Source organism: Zootermopsis nevadensis, unplaced genomic scaffold (assembly GCF_977971745.1).
Source record: "Zootermopsis nevadensis isolate Lab colony 2312 unplaced genomic scaffold, Znev_1.0 Znev_ptg000010l, whole genome shotgun sequence".
NCBI classification, from domain to species: domain Eukaryota; kingdom Metazoa; phylum Arthropoda; class Insecta; order Blattodea; family Termopsidae; genus Zootermopsis; species Zootermopsis nevadensis.
This window is the reverse complement of record NW_028259142.1, coordinates 1,360,101-1,378,557: the sequence shown is the minus strand read 5'-3', so window position 1 is coordinate 1,378,557 and position 18,457 is coordinate 1,360,101. Positions and strand designations below refer to the sequence as shown.

General features: G+C 37.4%; 3 protein-coding genes across 8 annotated transcripts in view; all 3 read left to right on the top strand.

Moving 5' to 3' along the window:
* Positions 1-1,439: 1,439 nt before the first annotated feature.
* On the top strand, positions 1,440-6,201 carry LOC147874171 (PI-PLC X domain-containing protein 2). The gene is made up of 3 exons (XM_087346153.1): positions 1,440-2,149; positions 2,583-2,757; positions 3,258-6,201. Exons 1-3 carry the CDS (start codon positions 2,038-2,040, stop codon positions 3,928-3,930), a joined length of 960 nt encoding a protein of 319 aa, XP_087202279.1. The 5' UTR covers positions 1,440-2,037; the 3' UTR covers positions 3,931-6,201.
* A 167-nt stretch (positions 6,202-6,368) lies between these two features.
* LOC110827274 (PAT complex subunit CCDC47) lies at positions 6,369-13,899 on the top strand. Of its 4 annotated transcripts, none has more exons than XM_087346142.1 (10): positions 6,369-6,485; positions 7,892-8,131; positions 8,919-9,041; positions 9,851-10,025; positions 10,556-10,680; positions 11,147-11,305; positions 11,523-11,713; positions 12,433-12,601; positions 13,048-13,182; positions 13,514-13,899. In XM_087346142.1, the coding sequence occupies exons 2-10, from the start codon at positions 7,898-7,900 to the stop codon at positions 13,616-13,618; spliced, it is 1,416 nt and encodes a 471-aa protein (XP_087202268.1). In that variant the 5' UTR covers positions 6,369-6,485; positions 7,892-7,897; the 3' UTR covers positions 13,619-13,899. The 4 variants fall into 4 exon arrangements, with proteins under 4 accessions (XP_087202268.1, XP_021914462.1, XP_087202269.1 ...); XM_022058770.2 differs by having other exon boundaries at positions 6,375-6,497; XM_087346143.1 differs by lacking the exon at positions 6,369-6,485 and adding an exon at positions 6,617-6,740.
* A 1,023-nt stretch (positions 13,900-14,922) lies between these two features.
* The window catches only part of LOC110827276 (NAD kinase), a 43,874-nt gene continuing 40,339 nt past the window's right edge, over positions 14,923-18,457 (top strand). For 2 of the 3 annotated variants that reach the window (XM_022058774.2, XM_022058772.2), the window contains exon 1: positions 14,933-15,225. The gene's annotated coding sequence lies outside the window, so the exon portion shown is untranslated. Of the gene's footprint in view, positions 15,226-18,457 lie in introns of all 3 variants that reach the window. The other variant, XM_022058773.2, reaches the window with a different exon arrangement.

Genomic DNA, 18,457 nt, shown 5'->3' with positions numbered 1-18,457 from the left:
ATCCGTCACTGAAATATCGTAAAAAGTTACACAAAACTTTCAGAATCTGCGGCAATTCTTAGTCGTGGTTTCTTGTCTTGAATGAATAAATTTTACAGGTTTAATTTTTCGACACTCAATTTTGGTACAGATTGCATGGATGTCGACATTAATGAGCCCCCTAGTCGCCAAGGCTTTGGTCACGAGGCATTGTTTTGCGCCAAGGAAAAAACTAAGTTTCTTCATACGATCTGTAAGACAATGACGTGTATTGCAAACAACATATGTCTTCAGTTATTCTTTCCAGAGTTCCACGAAGTTGTTTTAGGCACAGGAATACCGTTCTAGCCAATCTGTTGTCAACTTTTTTCAGCGCTTGGAACGGATTCGTGTGCCAGATGGTCCTACGCTCTTTGCTTATTTAAAGTCGCGCGCGTGTGTTGAATTGCAAATGGGAAAATACCGCAAAGAAAACACTACGCTTCACCATTACAAAGATCAACCTGTTAACGCTGTTTAAAGAAATAATCGCTGTTTACAGTGAGAATCTTAGTTCAGTCCGTACCGCGAAGAAACCACGACACTTCACCATTACAAAGATCAACTGGTTAACGCTGTTTAAAGAAATAATCGCTGTTTACAGTGAGAATCTTAGTTCAGTCCGTACCGCGAAGAAAACACCACACTTCACCATTACAAAGATCAACCTGTTAACGCTGTTTAAAGAAATAATCGCTGTTTACAGTGAGAATCTTAGTTCAGTCCGTACCGCGAAGAAACCACGACACTTCACCATTACAAAGATCAACTGGTTAACGCTGTTTAAAGAAATAATCGCTGTTTACAGTGAGATTCACGCGAAACTCATAGATACAGTGCGTAGGCACGTAAATAATATTTAAAGATTCAGTCCGTACCGCGAAGAAAACACCACGCTTCACCATTACAAAGATCATTTGGTTAACGCTGTTTAAAGAAATAATCGCTGTTTACAGTAAGTATCATATAAGACCCATAAGGAAAGCCTATCGTATTCATAAAAGAATAAAATATACGTAATTATCACGCTGCAGTGCAACAAGATTCGAACACCTAAGAAATGAAGAAATCAGAGAAAGGATGGAAATTCAAGGAACAATTATGGATACTATTGAAACAGAAACGTTACTCTGGTACGGACACATGCAGGGGCAGAGACTAGCCCAAGAGTTATGGGAATGGATACCGACAGAACGCAAAAGAATAGGAAGACCTCGAAATAGATGGTTGAACGAAGTAAGAAAAGCCATGGAAATAAGACATTTGGGAGACGAATGGATAGAAAGGACAAAGTGGCGACACACATGTAGCTGCACATTATTTGTACTTTTTATGAAATAAGCGCCATCCGTTGACGAAATCTTTCAACTATTCGTTAAAAATATAGCCAATAGATGGCTGTCATCGTCTCTCAGATATGAGACTGTCTGAAATCGGAAGTGGCTCTGTTGGACAAGAAATTCCCTGCCTATTAGGGAACTGGAAGGTTTAAACAATAATATTTTGTCACTTACTAGTGTTTGCTGTGAGGTGCTGTTAGCCGTCCGCCCATCCAACACCACCCCTTATCGGCTGTCCGAGACTACTTATTCATTACATTTATATCTACCCTCCAATCTGTGGGCCGTCGCCAACTCTAAAAGCTTTCAGTTTAATAATTTACTGATTGTGGAGAAAAATGCTTGCTTTCGGTGATGTGACGAACTCGTTCGAAGAAACTGCGGGAAATCTGTTGTAGAGAAGGGAATTTATGAACTTCCGGAAGGAGCTTGGTGGGAGTAACATAAACGTCATGAGTTTGCGTGTGAAATTTTGAAGTGACATGCGAAGTGTTTGTATTTACGTAATGGGGATGTATGAATCATTCTCAGCTTTGAAAAGGAGTAATCATTAATTATATGGCCGTGGCGTTTTATCTGTGATTGTGATATGTATTAAATATTTCAGTTACGTGTTTTAAGTTTTATAAGATGTGCTGAAAGTTGTTGTTACTGCAGACCAGGTTTAATTTGAGGTAAAATGATCAATGAAAAATCGAGGGAGGCCGCTATTGGAGATGACCTGGAAAACTGGATGTCACTTCTTCCAGAAACATTACAACATATGCCACTAATATATTTGGCTATTCCAGGTTAGCTGCAAATTATTCTGAAATTGACGGTCTTTGTGTCTGATGAATGGGGTTTGACAGGAAGATGACAGTACTGAGCACAAAAATTTGTGTTCTGCAAAAGTTTACTCACTTGTGTGTCACATATGGAATGTTGTGGAAACAGTAATATGTGTCATTGCAATGCAATTGAATTATTTGTATTATTGTCATTAGAATTGTGAATAATTGTGACAGTTTAGAGTAGTTTTGTTAGCTGTCATAAGTGAGGTAGGATTTTAATTCTTAATAGCAGAGTGAATGACCATGGGCTGGATGACCAGGGTTTAATTCCCTGTATTGGCAAGGATTTGTCTTGTTTTCACCACATCCAGACTGATTATAGGTTCCACTCTGTATCCTGTTCGATTGGTGGAACTTACCGTGTTCTGACCTAGCAGTAATTGCCCAACAGGTTCTCATGACTCTGCTAGCTACAGCATCACACCTTCATCAAGCCTGTCTCCTGATGCTTTACCTTTCGTGCGCCGATTGGCAAAGGTGTTTGGTCCACTTGTGAAACACTTTGTGTTCAATTGGTCAGTGACTCAGCATGCCTCCATTAAAGAGCAGTTGTACGGTGGTGTCAGGTTAGTAAGACGCATATAACTTGTGTAATTAAATGCAAGTGATTTCAATTTGTGCATTTTATGTGGAAAGTTTCTTTTTATTTCCAAATCCGGTTAATATATTTGCTGCATCGCAGGCTCTTGTGAACGTGGTATTGAACCTCTGGGTTCCACAAAAGTAGGGGAATTTCTTGACCAGCTGAGCAAGTATCAGCTGCTAAATGAGGGCTCTGCTGCATGGAGTTGTTTACTTTGAATATTAATTTAATGAGGCACCAATCACTTGTGTTTGTTTGTCTGCAACATATTCTTAAGCCATGATATGAGTGCCATATAAGTCTCCAAAACAAAACTTGAATCCACTTGCTGGGTTTGTTTAATTGATATATGTTGTGATGCTCTATAATTCTTGCACGGAATCACAAATTCACGCCTGCTCTAGATTATGTTGCGGATTCGTTATCCGATGCAATTGATGCGCTGTTTTTCACTTGTGACATTCCTCTGTTTGTCTGTTTTAGGTACTTAGATCTTCGCTTAGGAACAAAAACTGGGAACAAGAATATTTACTTTGTTCATGGACAGTATGGGATGGAAGTTGGAAAGATTCTTCAAGAAGTTGATGCATTCTTGGCAGACCATGAAGGAGAAATTATTGTCTTGGATTTCCAGCATTTTTATTCATTTACTAAAGAAAGTCATACATATTTGATGACTATAATAGACAGTCATTTTGGTAACAGAATGTGTCCCGTTTCACGTACACTCACGCACGTTACTCTAAGTTGGATGAAGGAGAAAGGCTATCAGGTAATTGTGATCTATCGTGATGAAGCCGCCGCAGGCGTACCTGTGTGCTGGCCTCCAAGCAGGTGGCCGACTCCTTGGCCAGAGACCACATCCGTAAGCACCATGATAGCGTTCTTAGAGGAAAAACTTGCATTCCGTCCAATGGATGCTGGTTTTGTGACACAGTGTGTTCTCACACCAGATGTAAAGTTCTTTTTAAAACATTGTTTTTCTTCTTTGGAAAGAAAGTGTGCAGAACCCTGTAATCATGCCATTATCCCATGGCTGCAGAAGCAGAAACCAGGTTCCAAAGGCATCAATATCGTAATAAATGATTTCATCAAAATGCGGGATGTTCCATTCTGCAAGACTGTAATACAGTTGAATGCCAATCTGCTTCATTAAATTCAAATAAGTCAGTATGAAAGTAACCGCCCTCAACGCTGTATCACATTTACTGAGTCTGAAAATTTTAATTGCACTTTATAGTTTATAAATAACCGTGGAAGACGCGTACAGGGTCAGAACTGTTTGTAGAAGGGGGTGACAGTAATTTAGTGAGCCGATGAGCGATCGAGTCTGTAACTGGGAAAGTGAGTGTGTGATTGTTTTACGAGACGGCAGACGAACGTGATATAACACACAGTTGCTGATAGGGGCAGGTCCCTTTCTGTACATTTAGTGGTTGATATTTTTGGCCGTAATACTGTGCTTTACAAATCTACACAGACAGTGTGTACAGAAGTGTCTTCTTTGTAAATAATTCTGACATGTCATTTTATGCACCTTGTAAATGTGCGCAGTAATGTGCATCGCATTTATATGTAAATCATTTGACTTGGGACACATTTACTGTCATGTAAGCTGCATTTTTAATTTTTTTACATTCCAGTATAAGTATTGTCTCCTCTTACTGATAATTCATCAGGCTTTTAGAGTAGTTGAATTCCTCATTTGATCATATTTCATTTTGATTTGAAACTATTGCTGTTGTGTCATGGCGTCACTAACTGAGCTGCTGTGATAACTGTCTTACACCTTTTTGAATCTTATGGGGCCCATTCCATTGCATAACTGAGCACATTGTTTGTTTTGGGCCCTTTCGGTGACAGTTTCTCATTTGTTTCACATTACATCGATGTGTTTCATAACACATACTGATAGCGTTAGAAGATATTCATGTAGAAATAATGTTTCCTTATAATAAGCATGAACTGAATACAGTATTATGAACGTTTTAGTGATATTATTTTACATATTCATAAGAAGTATTAGTAAACTTTTGCATTTTGTTATTTTATTTTAGTGTAACAATCCCTTGCCAGTCGTGATATTAGTGGGTGCAGATTTGAAGTATCTGCATAGGATTTGAGGTTTTCATGGTCGTGAGTCCGAAGATGGCTGTCTTCTGGGTTGTAGCACCGTGCTGCCTCCGTCATCTGGGTGATCACTTCGATGATGGAGGCAGCAAGGATGCTGTTAAACTTCTGCCAGATTTTGTGGCATTACAAGGCAGAAGACGGCCATCTTCTGAAGTATCTGCGGATTTTCATTTCCACCTGGTTCTTCGTTATTTCATTTTATGCATGTACAGTTTTCAGTATAGGTGCACGCAGACAAATTTATGGCTTCCACACAAAAAAATTTATATTTATTTTGGACAGGGGTGTAATGACATCCCAGTTTCCTATAAGGCCTTTGTTTTGCCAACCATGACATTTTTCAGGAACACAAAGTATACAGTTAATAGAGGATTACTGCATGAAATTATGGTTTGGTAAGTGTGTATGATTTGCTCTCCAAGCTGTTTTATATTAATATTGTCATTGGACATTTTTGTTTATTTATATTATACTGTTTTATGTCTTTAAGACAAGTAGTTAGTTAAAGTTTAACATGAAATACTTGAACTTTGCTTAAGCTTAATTATACTGTATATTTCAAGAAATTAATATATTTAGCTTTATTTTATCAATTTTAATTTGACCCCAAGACAACTGTATTTGACACGTTTGCATAGTTGTACTTCCTAACTTCAGTCTGAACACTTGCTGTATTTGTTTACTAATGTTTCGTTTTGTTCTCATAATCTAGTCGGAAATCAGAACAACTTTCAACATAATTCTGAAATTACATTCACATCAGTCTTGCAAGTGTCACAAAGTTAGTTACACCAATTTATGGTATTTCTGATTTCTTTTTATTGGGCAGTAGTTTTCTTTTTTTGTGTAAAGATGGTAAATATGTGCATAATATAGGACATTTGAAAACTTCTCAGTATCCCCCCCCTTTTCCATGAAGTGACTGGAGAACTGTTTCATGTTGGTTGAAGTTGAAGTATTGAACAAAAGTTATGAGTTTGAATACAGATGTTTATGCATGAAACATATTTTCCATTCATCTCCATCCGTGTTCAGCTAATAACAGTGTCAGGTAATGTTAAATAGAAAACCAATGATCTTGTTTACATTATGTTCCACTTTTGGTGTATTGTTTACTTATGAAGCGCCTAGTTATGTTAATTGTGACCATATTGGTTTGGGGAAAGGAAATTAAATCGGATTACATACATGGATAAGATAAAGAACAACATTATCTTTTGACATGTTATGGTTGCTTACATTTTGAATTAATTTGTACACAGTGCATTTAATAAAGACAAGAATAAATTTATAAGTACTTTCAATCGGCCTTGTATCCTTAAAATAGACCATAAAGTAGGGTTCTCTCAAGTGTCCGGGCATGAAAATTTCAAATCAATGTAAGTAAAGATTTTTTGGATGGGGGCAATTGTGGCGATCAAATATATCAACTGAGCTGTGGTGCTGGTGGTGTATCGTATGATATTAGTCGCCTTCCACTCAAAGATGGCAGGAAAGTATATTGTTTTCAGCCTGTACCAAATTTTGTGATGAGTTAATGTCCGTAGTTTGTTTAGAGGTGATTCGTGGTTGCTGTAGGTAATGATCAAGGTGGATTTCTATTATATTTATTTACGGAGTGTTTTGTTGAGAAGTGTGAATGATTTATGCCGTCCTTTCTAGGTGGAGAATAAATTATGGACGTCAGTTGTTAGTAATTACACATATCAGTATTTTATCCAACTTATCGGGGTTATCTTTCTATACTGCAATGTTTCAGAACAGATTAAATTACGACAATACAAACAGCTAATGATTGTGTAAACAGTGAAGAATACATTTTATTTGATCACCGTAAGAATTAACATATCTTCATTTGATGACGCACTTCTGGTGGTGAAAGTGAAACGTGGTTCGACGAAGCGTAATATATTTTATGTTAATTTATGTTTGGTTATATCGTTACATTTTATGTTGGCAGAAATTGCAGCGTTTCATTTTCTCCACCTACTTGTTAGTTCCATTTAGTATCTCTATACTTAGTATTATTATTTTGTGTATAGGCGGACCCGAACCGGTTTCTCAAAAGTATTCTTTGACAAATTTTAAAATTATAGTAATTAATTTAACTAGTTGCTTTTCCATTATCTCTTCCCCATGTTATTTTCAAAAATGTTGTGCATATTAGTTTCGATTTGAAATTTAAAACTGATTGATTACCTTAACCTTTCCTGCTTTGATTTTGACAGCATTATTAATATCAGTTAGTAAAGTAAGGGCGTGTAGGATCATTGATGTTATTGATAACTGACCAATAGAAAAAAATATGGAAATTAAGGACCAAGGTAACTGTAGGGCCCTGAGATAATGCGCAGAGTTGCTGCAATGAATGGATAGATTTTTCAGCCATGCATTCTTTTGTGGTTTGTTCATTAAACTTAAAATAAATTGTGTGGCCCATTTTTCAGTAAAACCGAGTTTATTTCAATTAAAGTTTTATGAGGCCTACCAGTTATAATGGAACTTTGATGTGTATAATTTGCGTGACTGTAGCGTGTGTAGGGAATCAAAAGAAGAATTATTTTTATACTTTACACTTGTTTGAATCAAGGCCATTAAGTCATAGTTTGAGTGTGTAGGTATTGCGAGACGTGGAGACTGTGTACACTACTGATTCGACATCCTAAGACACATTCATGCCCATTTTACCAGAGTTGCAAAATAATAATGTATTTATTTGGAAGAGGCATTTGTGTTTGAATTTTTTTATGAAGAATGCAGTTCCAAAACTGAGTCCATTTTTTATGTTTCCCAGAGGAATACATCCCTTGTTAATTTACCAAATCTGCTTCAGGAAAAGTTTTTTATTTCAAAGACTTTGTTAAATGAACTGAGTAAGTTCTGGAACTACACCCGTCATTTGTGACTGTGTGTAGGGGCTGTCATCCAGGGAATACAAGTCAAATCTTTTGTGACTTGCAGTTAAAAATGTTTTCTATTACAAGGGGCCGATGACAATGAAGTTTGGTCTGGTTCTGCTGCACATCGTGCTTGTTGGTACACAAATCTGGGCTTCGTCTTTCTACAAAGAAGATTTAGAGGACAACGAGTTTGCTGAGTTTGAAGATTTTGAAGATGAAGAAAGAGATTATCAACAAGTGCAGGCGCAAAATGGAAGGAAAACTGAAAAAGTTCAAGAGGTAAATGAAGAGCAGGATGGGGAAGAAGATGATGCCATTGTTGAGGTATGAAATTTTGAAGTAACAAAAATGATGATTCTTGTGTGAAGTTGTGAGATGGTGACAGTAATATTTTAAAATATACATTAATTATTGTTTGTTAGTCAGTAGTTACAAATATGGTGACAGTGCAAAACTTCTGTATTTTATCAAACAAATTTAACACAGACAGAACCTGTACTTCGGTTCTCCCCATAAATAAAATTCGTCGGCCATTTCTCACCCACGTCTCTGGTAGAGGCCTTGCGATTGGCTGATCACTTGTCCAAGGAGTCCCTACCAAATGTCTAAAAATAGATCAGAAACATCCGAAGGGAGGCCCCTATACTCCATGCAGGAGAGAAAAGGGCGGAAGGAGAAAAAAAGATTTGAGGTTTTCTTGGCTGTGAGTGTGAAGATTGCTGTCTTCTGGGTTGTTGCGCCATGTAGTCTGGTAGAAGTTTATCAACATTTTAGAGGTCATCAGGGCGATGATGGTGGCAGCAAGGGCCACTGAAACGCCGGTAAACTTTTACCGGACTACACGGCGCAACAACCCAGAAGACAGCCATCTTCAATAAGAAGAAAGGTTTTCACCTATTTGTATCTATTAAACATTCTAGCCAACTAATGGATTAAAATCTGTAACCCTAGAAGCAGCTGCCTGTTTATTAAAACATGCAGCAAAAAAATATTTATCTGGCTCATCATATCTGTAGTTTCATTTTTTGTAATGATTTTGGGTGGTAGTTTATTTTATCCTTCAGAATAAAACTTCTGAAAACAAGGATTAGGGATGTGTGTATTATTTCAGGATGATGAAAGCGAGTTTGACCACTTCCAAGATGAAGAGGAGTTTGAAGGTTTTGACGGTGAACGTGTCGGCAGCAGTGTCAGGATGGATGAGAGGGGAGCACCAGAAATTACCATAACCAAGGTACCATGAGAACAACAGGCAAAATAATGTATTTCAATACATTTAATAGCAGATGTATGTCTGTGCAGTTTTCATTGTGGATAATATTTACAACAGTGAAATACCATGATAAGAAATTTCAGAATTTCTCAGAATATGTTTGGAAAAGGTTATTTCAGTGCATCCTTATGCCAGTCAACAAGATTACTGTTCAAGGGGAGAGGTAAATGGTGATCAGAAGACTTACAGTGAGTTCTTTGGTGATTTTTATGAACTCATTGCGGAAGAAAGTCTACAGCTGGAGCGAATTTCAGATATTGATAAGAAACAGATTCCTTTCAGGAGTTTCTTCCAACAAAGACGTAAGCTTTTTGGTCAGAATTGTGTGCACCTGAGCGCAAAACAATTACAAAGGAATAACAGCTGTGATGCACCAATGTTACTGGTTCACAGTGACCTTAGTTCTGCAGGGTGTAGCTGATAATTTCTTTAATACCTCACTATTATCGTGGATAATCAGGAGCCAAATTGGCTGAAAAGGCATTGTTAAATGAAACAAAAATGAGGGACCTCCCTATAATACAGAGAAGCCTTGATTTCAGGGCACGCTGTTGTACCATACGTTGAAATCTTTACAAAATATAATTTCACGTGCATGTACTTTCCTATGTAGGAATGTAATTTAATTTTATTTTACAGAAATTTGTTTTAAGGTAGTTTATGACAACTGACTTAAAGTGGAAACATCTGAGGAAGACGAAAACGTTTCTTTAAGGCACTGCATAAATTCGTGTTTAGAATGACTAGGAAACGTGGATTATGTTTTCCAGGTTCCATTGCATTTTCGCACCGACTGGGACAGCTTCTATCTGGAGATACTGATGGTTGCAGGACTGGTGGTTTATGCATTGAACTTCTTCGCAGGGAAAAGCAAGAACAGGAAAGTGGCAAATGCTTGGTTTACGTCACACAGAAGTCTGCTAGAGGAAAACTTCAGTCTCATAGGTGTGCTTATTTTGCGAACAAAACTTCTCATTTAAGATTCTGTCATTGTAGTAACATTACACAAGTCAAGATTGACTTCCGCTCGTCGTCATATCACCAGTGGTAAGGAAAATGCGGTGGTGTTATGTCAACATAGCTTGAATTAGCTTTCCATAGTAGTGATTTAGGCTGAGCTCATTACGGCTGTGTGGCGGCAAACACGGTAGTTATTGATTAAATAAAATTGTGTTTCACCGCGTTTGCTTGATTGGTACCGTGCATGCTCTTCATACTGCGTGTACATTGGGAATTATTTCAGACCGTAGGTCTGTCTCCAGACATTCCTGGGGTACCGTCTATAAGAAGCGAAGATAAATAGCGACATAGCTGAATGGAAGTAGGTGTGTGTAGTGGCAGGTCATAGAATTTCTTCTGTTAAAAGCATAATGGTTATTTCCAATCGTGAGCTTCATTCTTACACATTTCACTGTAGCTTGTTCTGATTGCTATTGTTTTCCAGCATTTTTTAGGTTTTTATTTTAATTTGGTAGGTGATGATGGGACAAAAGACAACGAGAATCCCGGCCTTTCGAAAGACTCCGAAAGCGTTTATACTCTTTGGTGCAGTGGCCGGACGTGTTGCGAAGGGATGCTTGTTGAACTCAAGTTGCTCAAGGTAATTACGTAAAATGACCATTCAAAATATTCACGCTGTACCACAGAAAGACACCTCTTGAATGATATTGTGTATAAGGAAGAAAATTTGCGGTTATCCTGAAATATAATTTGGTTCTTAGATTTGAGGTTATCACAGCAGTGAAAGTGTTGATGTTCTGGCTGGAAGATGGAGCCTGCGTGTTCCTCCAAAATGTTGCTCAAACTACAAGTCAGACTCCAGGAGACCGTTATGTACACGACGTAGTTGTATACGTTTGTCTATATTCCGTGAAATACCCGTTTAATAAAGTACAGTATGAGCCAGAAATGTGTACATAATTCAGCAGATATGCACATGAACTTCATAAGAATTTCGTCGCATTTCTTTAAAGAATAATGATGGGAGATGGGGCAACATATCATACCATTCAGATATGAGATTTCTCTTCAGTGGAGCATAACGTAGATCATGTTTCTTATTTCAGAGACAAGATTTGGTATCTGTGATGGCGCAGTTCATTAGACCAAGCAGTGACCAGGTGCACATCAAAGTGGACATGAACAAGGAAGATATGGATAGTTTTGTTTTCTGTTTGGCCACAAAGAGGTCTGCTTTGCGTCTATCAAAAGACATGGCTGATTTAGTAAGTTACTTAAATATGTGGATAGTAATGTTGTCCGTATTTAATTAGGGGTCCGCAGTGGCCGCGCGGTCTGAGGCGTGGGCCTTTTGCCGCTTGGTCGCTCCGACCGTGGGTTCGAATCCCACTCAAGGCATGGATGTTTGAACTGAATTCTTAAATAATTTAGACAAACTTTAAATTCAAAGGGTTAATTTTCAGTTATTTTTCTTATGAACAGAGTATCTACTGTCCAGAGCGAAGGTCTGTTGAGAAGTATGGGTTGCCTTCCAACTTCAGTCTCTTATGTGAGATTGTCGAGGTAGCAGCCTCGTTGTTGGACTCACGCATTGTTACAATCATTAACAAGTATGCTGACATCATTGAATACATCCATTTCTCTGATCAGTTTTCAGGACCAAAGCAATCTGAGTGAGTCACATTAAATTTTTCTCCAGTAATTTATTTTTGCTCACGTAAACCTCATAATTAAAGGATTTTGGTATGTATTTAGGTGAATTAATTATGGTAATTAGGATTTGAGTTTTTTGTGGCGGCGAGTCTGGAGATGGCTGTCTTCTGTGTTGTTGCGCCATGTAGTCTGGTAGAAGTTTACCGGCGTTTTAGAGGTCCTTGCAACCAGAAGACAGCCATCTTTTTTCAGTACTTCACCCAAAATTCTTATGAACAAGTTTTAAATTGTGGGAAAAATAATTCTTAAAGTTTATCACAGTTGATACATTCTTTCTTCTTTTATGGCTCTGCGGTCCGTATTCGGTCCATGGCCTCCTAAATTCTCCTCTTCCATTCGGTCCTCTGTTAGGTCTGTCTGTCCGAGGCTTTGACTGAGGTCTCGAAACATATTCCTTTTTACCAACCCCCAACCTGGAGGACCAGGGTACCTGTCTTAGTATGACCTCTCCCCCTCGACCAATCTGGCTAGGGAGGCCCTACCAGTAGCTCTTGGGGTCACTGAGGTACTCCAGCCCCCCCCCCCCCCCTACCACGACAAGGTGCAGGTACCATTAATTGAGGATACATCTTTCAATGGTTATTAATTTGTATCGTTTGGTTTTTACTTCTTTTAAATTCTTTGTGTTAAATGATGCAATATAAATGTATTTTCTGCATGATGTGGAATTACTTCGCAGGGATTTTAATGTCACCAAGCTGCCAGACACGAAGAAAGTGCTGATATTTGCGTTCAATATTCCTGTGAAAGGAAAAGCAATACATGAAGCTGTGATACAGATGCGACCGCTGCTGCAGTTCGTCTTTTATTGCATGGATAAGGTTAAGAGATTTAAACTAAGTAAAGAGGTATGTGTGAAGTTTTATGACATTTAATCCAGATCATGTTCGTCATCAGTGATAATTGCACTGCCATATTCAGGGACGAAGTAACAGTGATACTTCTTCATCTTGTTTAATAACGGGTTAGAACGGAATTTTTAACTCTTCGTGTGGATGCTGATTGATGATGACAAGGTGTGATGGTAAAGTTTGAAAAATTCATATTATTTCCTTGTACCCCAAGTGTAAGGTTTTTGGTTGGTAGTAAGAAATTGAAATGTGTTTATGTGAACAAATGGTACTCAGATGTTTTGTCATGGAGTCGGGTGTGACTTGGATTTGAAGTATTTACCTCTAAAACAACTGTATAAGTTAGGGTTACATTATACAAGTCTTCATTTTGAGAATTGATTTACAGATGGGCCTTTTGGTTCAGAATATTGGAAAAGTGTGGTTTTGGTGTTTTTTTACAGGCAAAGAATAAGGCTGAGAAAAACAGGTTGCGTGTCGAGGAGGCGTTCCTGAAGACGACTCATTTTGTTCGTGCAGAAGCAGCAGCGGCCCGCAGGGAGGAGAAAAAGAGGCAGGAGAAAGAGAGGATTCTTTTGGTAAGTAATTGCCGAGTTAACTGTATGCAGCTGGTGGTTCAGAAATGTTAGGAACGTTGTTTACGTTCTGACATCTGCGACTCATTGTATACTGATACTGTTTTATGAATATAAATGGGAGATGCAAAACTGAATTTTTGCAATTTTTTTAGAGGCCTTCCTGATGTTGAGTTTTTGTATACCTGTGAGAGATTATTTTGTATTATGTCTGTAGCGTTGTATGGAATCTGTCACGGTAAGTGAAAGGGGGATTGGTCGTACTTTATATAAATAGGCACTTAATTTGTTTGTTACTTGAAGGATCTTTTAATTCAACATACAACATTTTCAGGAGGATGATCCTGACAAACAGAAAAAGTGGGAGGATCGTGAAATGAAGCGCCAAATGAAGAAAAAAGCTCCAAAGATGAAGCAACTTAAAGTTAAAGCATTATAAACACAGTTTAGGCAATTAAATATGAGTAGTTGCTGTCATGTTTTATTATCGTGTTTATCGAATCTGTTTGTCGTGGGAGTAGTTTTATTTATTCATAGTGTAACACTTTAGTATATAGTGAGTGACATTTTGTAAACTGTGTAATTTTCTTTCTTTATTGTTTAAAATGTCTATTTTATTGTAAAAATAGCGTCATGCAGTGATGGTGCAAGGTAGTGTAAAATATTTACTTTGTAGAAAGGTAAATAAAACCAAGTTGATTCGGTGTGTACTGAACAGAATTTAGCATTCCCTTTCTAAAAGAAAGTTGCTTTTAAATATGAACAGTTGCTGTAGCATTGTTCTTGGTACTTGATCTAAGGAGAAGGTTATCAAGTGGTTAGGCTCTTTTAGTAAATTTAATTTTAGGTAAGTTTGGTGTTTAATGTTTAAACACAAAAGGAAATCTTGTGCAAGAGATGAACATCATGGTATTTAGGTATATGTAATTACAAATAATGCATTTGGAAGATACGTATGCTGCAGATTAGAGTAGAATATCTTTTTATTTGTTGCTACACAATATTTGAATTGAATTTATTTTTGTGCTAGGGCAAAGCTTACAAACCATCGTACTACAGGACTATTGGACAGACATTAACTGTGGCAGTATTCTTTTCCGACTCTCATCCAACCATTGAAACTTATCAATACCCACTTGTAACCATTCCATATCCTTGCTTTTTATTTTTTACAAATTGATGTTAATATTATCCAACCTCTTAGATCTTTTTGATGGTTTTCACATTTTATTGAAATGCCATCATTATACCTCTCAACTGTTACTGATTAATTTTTCATTGGTGTGTGTTCTGTTAGTATGGTTCTGAACCATGTACTATGTAAATGATGAGGTGCATGCTTCATCTCACAGAATGTCAACTTAGTGGTTAATGTATTTTCATATTATTAAGTTGTTTCCTTAAAATTTTGGGGTAATACCTTAAATTAAGTTATTACTTCTTCCTTCTTATTCGTTTCCAATTATTCATTAATCCAAAAGCTACGGAGTGAATATATGAGTCCATTAATTGAAGCAAATTAAGTCTCACTTTCAAGCTTTTTGAAGAGAATGAACGTGCCAGCCATACAATGAGCTGTGTGACTGGCACAGAAAGTTCAGTTTTAAATGTGCTGCTGTGTTCTGGTTGTAAAATCTTATCCCCTACACTAATTATTTAGTTACGTTGTCTACTAGGGAATTTTTGCGGCGCATTGGCATCTTGAATATAGTTTCGAGTAAATTCATAGATGTCTCTGTATGTCGTAAAATAAAAATGTTGGTTAGTCGTTCTCGGGGGACTGAAGTGGTAAACCTTGTTTGGATTGCATTCAGTGAAGAACATCGAGTCGCGCTGAGTTTGTTGAGTAGGTGATTTGTTCTGTTTGATAGTCTATGTGTTTGTCGTAGAACGTTTGTACTGAATATAACTTGTGGAAGGTTATTTTATGTAAATCTGTGCGGCGACATTTACATTTTCGTACATAATTATTTCACGTCAACTCGGAGAATATTCGTGCGTGTTTTTGTTTTTTATTTGATTTGACATATCTGACATTAAGAAGGGGTAAGTCTAGGTTAGTTCATAGTCAGTTTATTTTAGTAACAAATTTCTGAATGCTGGAGAGCATGGTCAGTTAATAAAAGGAGTGCAGAAACGTCTTTATAACCTCTCTAGACAGCCGGCATAATGTCATCACTTTCGCTGTCAGGTTATTTATTTCGTGACCATGACATTACGATGTGCATTTCTGTTGTTCCTGTGTCGTTGTGGATCTCATTCAAAAATATACTCGGATATTTTAACTTTTCTGAATTTTCACATAAAAGTTATAATGGGAATACATAAATTGGTCTTAAAACATTATATTCATAAACATTCTAGTGAAGTAATTGGCAAGTTCCCTCAATTTAGGTATAATACTTTTACAAAAGTTAAATAAACAAACTACTTTTACTGCAATTATGGTTTGATTTATTAATTTTTTGTACTATAGTACTACATAGTTTTAAGTTGTACTTTTGTTTGAGTAGTGTGAAAAATAGAAGTGAGAGAAATTGAATGAGGGAGAATAAACTAGTAAGATTCTCTTTTTTAAACTATTTACTATCTCAAATTCTCAATGAATTTGTTCTTATGTGTACATAACTCATGCTGTTCTAACCTGTTTAAGTACTTAAACTATAATTGTATTTGTTTTTCCTTATATGAGTAAATTTAGGGTGAAGCAGCACTATATGAGCTTCGGAAGAATATTTATTGTTTTAAACTATTTATTAGATTTAGACCAAAGTCAACTCAGTACAGTCTAAAGGCAAACATTTGCATGGCCATCTCAATAATGTCGCAGGCTTGTCGTGTCTGTTAAGTAAGTGGTAAATATGAAGTCTTGCATTTGTTCGTCAGTAATTTTGGTGATGCAGAATTTTGAAGTTTAAAATTTTTTCCTTGCTTTCTCCCTCATTCTGTATCACTAAAATGTTCGTAAACCTAGCCCTAATTGAAATAGAGAACTTATTTATAAGTTCTTAAATGGGGCTTTCATTTTTAGATTGCTTTTTGATTGTTTAAGCATCTTTCTGGTAAGTGTGTTGATGCATGGATGAAAAGGAGAAACATTTCTTCTTGATCATAATTACTGTGAGTGCTAGAACACAAAAGCCAAAAATTTAATTACTGGGTTTAAGTGGGGATAATAACATTGCAATCTACAAAGGCTCGTAGATGGAAGTCTGTGCTGCGTCGTCAATGGATATGAGGAAATTCTGTATTCATTTTCTGCCAAAAATTTGGAATTTTCTGTAACTGCATTCTCAGTGTGTAACCTGTTGTTCTTCTTGTATCTTTATGTTTAATTTTCGTAAACCTTGCGCTTGTGACAGGATTTCTGTACGCCGTCTTGCATGTGCACGTGTCTGGATGCGTTATGTAGTAAGTGAATCGTATATTCTTGACATAATTAAGAGCAGATTTATGTTGGGAAATGATCGAAGTTCAGAATGTCTTTGTTTCCTCGTCCTCGCTCTTAAAATCTGTAAATGTTTATAACTATAGATGCTTCTTTGTCTCCGTAGAGACCCATTTTTGGTCCTGGGCGACGTTAAGTGAGATTTGTGGCGGGCCAAGTGTCACTGGAGCATTTTTTCTCCAAGTTTCTCAGTTTCCTCCTGCTGATTATGGTCCAACTATTACTCCATGATCATCTGTCACTGCCCCAGGAGGCGTTTGGGGCTTGATCTCTGACTGGACTCTTGGTCGGTCTCAGAGTAAAAGCAGTTTACAAATTTATGCATTCTTTATGAGGATGTGGAACTCGGTGTTTAGTTCAGAGGGAAAGATTATACAAATTACTGAGAAGTTTATTTGGATCCGATGTTAAGAAGATGTTTCTGTTGTGGAAAATGGTGGAATGTGTAGCAGAATATTGAAGGGCACCCAATGACAATGCAGGTTACAAGTTACAGTGAAGATAAGTATGGAGAGAGGTTTCAAAACAGGTCTGTACAATGTTATCATCGGCCCGAGGTGATAATTTTGATCTCCTAGGAAGAAATGGAATTAGAAAGCTTATCTGTGCAGTTTATTGCAGGGACATAATAATATCTTCTGTAGAAACTGAAACTCTTGAAATGTCTTTAGCACCTCCACTGAAAGTGTAACTTTAATTTTTACCACAGTTTTTTAATTTGAAAAGAGTTTCACACATTCAAACGAAATTTTCTCTCTTATGAGCATTTTTCATTTTAGACGCTTTGCAATATTATTAGTCGTTTTCCAGCAGGATGTACATTAACACAGTAGCACAGAAAAACAGCTGTGATATAATTCTGACAGGGGTAACCAAAGAATTCTGAGAAAAACCTGCCCTGTAGTCACTTTATCCACCTCAAATCTGACATAGACTGACCTGGGTGCGAACCACCTGAGCTATGTCCCTGTCCGTGAAGCGTTTACGTTTAGCAAGTATTAGCGTCGCATTATACAGGGTGGTCCATTTAAAACCGTGTTTTGCTTCTTGAAGTAGCAGTCGAGGCTGAATTATATCAATAAAAGGCTCTGCAGTTCTGCGTTTTGCCGTCACTTAAGGGGAGAGACGAACTCAGTAGTTGGGCGTCACGTGTTGGGGATTGTTGGAGCCCACGTCCTCGGACACAATAGGAACTTTTTATAAGCGCAGTAACTGAAAGTGAATTATGTAAAGTAATTTCAGCATGTTTTTGCAAACACTTAAGATACGTGGGGCACACCGTAACGGAACTACCTGTGCATGAAAACTCATCGGTAGAAAAGTAAGCGGGAAATTTTGCCTCGTACGGTTGGCTCTACTGCAAGAAGAAACCTCCCACAGAACATTCTTAATGCTGGACACACCAGAGAGAAACATTTAATGAGGTAAATTTGTAGTCTGGATTCAGTATTGTAGAATGATTATATCATGAAGGGTTAAGCATTTAACGTGCGCGGGGAAACAAGAAATACCCACAATAAAGTAGTTGGAAAACCTGAAGCGAAGAGACGGAGGACATTGTTAAAACTGTCCTTAGATCAGAATGTAATGACCGGCTGATACGAGAAGGCTTTTGTGAACGCGGTGATGAACCTTCGTGTTTCGTGAAGGCAGGAGATTTCTTGCTCGCCTTGAACACGTTTATTATCAACTCTAAGAAGTGCTTGGAGGTTTTCGAAGTTGGGACTCTGCGTGATCAAACTGGCGGCCCGCGGGCCGCACTAGACTCGGGACCGCGTGTATTTGTTAATTTTTTTTTTTACAAAAGTGTGAGCTAATTTATTTTCTTTG

Coding starts and splice junctions, on each gene's coding strand:
- LOC110827274 (XM_022058770.2), top strand. Junction 11,714..12,432: donor TCAGGACCAAAGCAATCTGA/GTGAGTCACATT, acceptor ATTACTTCGCAG/GGATTTTAATGTCACCAAGC. Junction 13,183..13,513: donor AGAAAGAGAGGATTCTTTTG/GTAAGTAATTGC, acceptor CAACATTTTCAG/GAGGATGATCCTGACAAACA.
- LOC147874171 (XM_087346153.1), top strand. CDS start 2,038: ATGATCAATGAAAAATCGAGGGAGGCCGCTATTGGAGATGACCTGGAA. Junction 2,150..2,582: donor AATATATTTGGCTATTCCAG/GTTAGCTGCAAA, acceptor ATTGCCCAACAG/GTTCTCATGACTCTGCTAGC. Junction 2,758..3,257: donor CAGTTGTACGGTGGTGTCAG/GTTAGTAAGACG, acceptor TGTCTGTTTTAG/GTACTTAGATCTTCGCTTAG.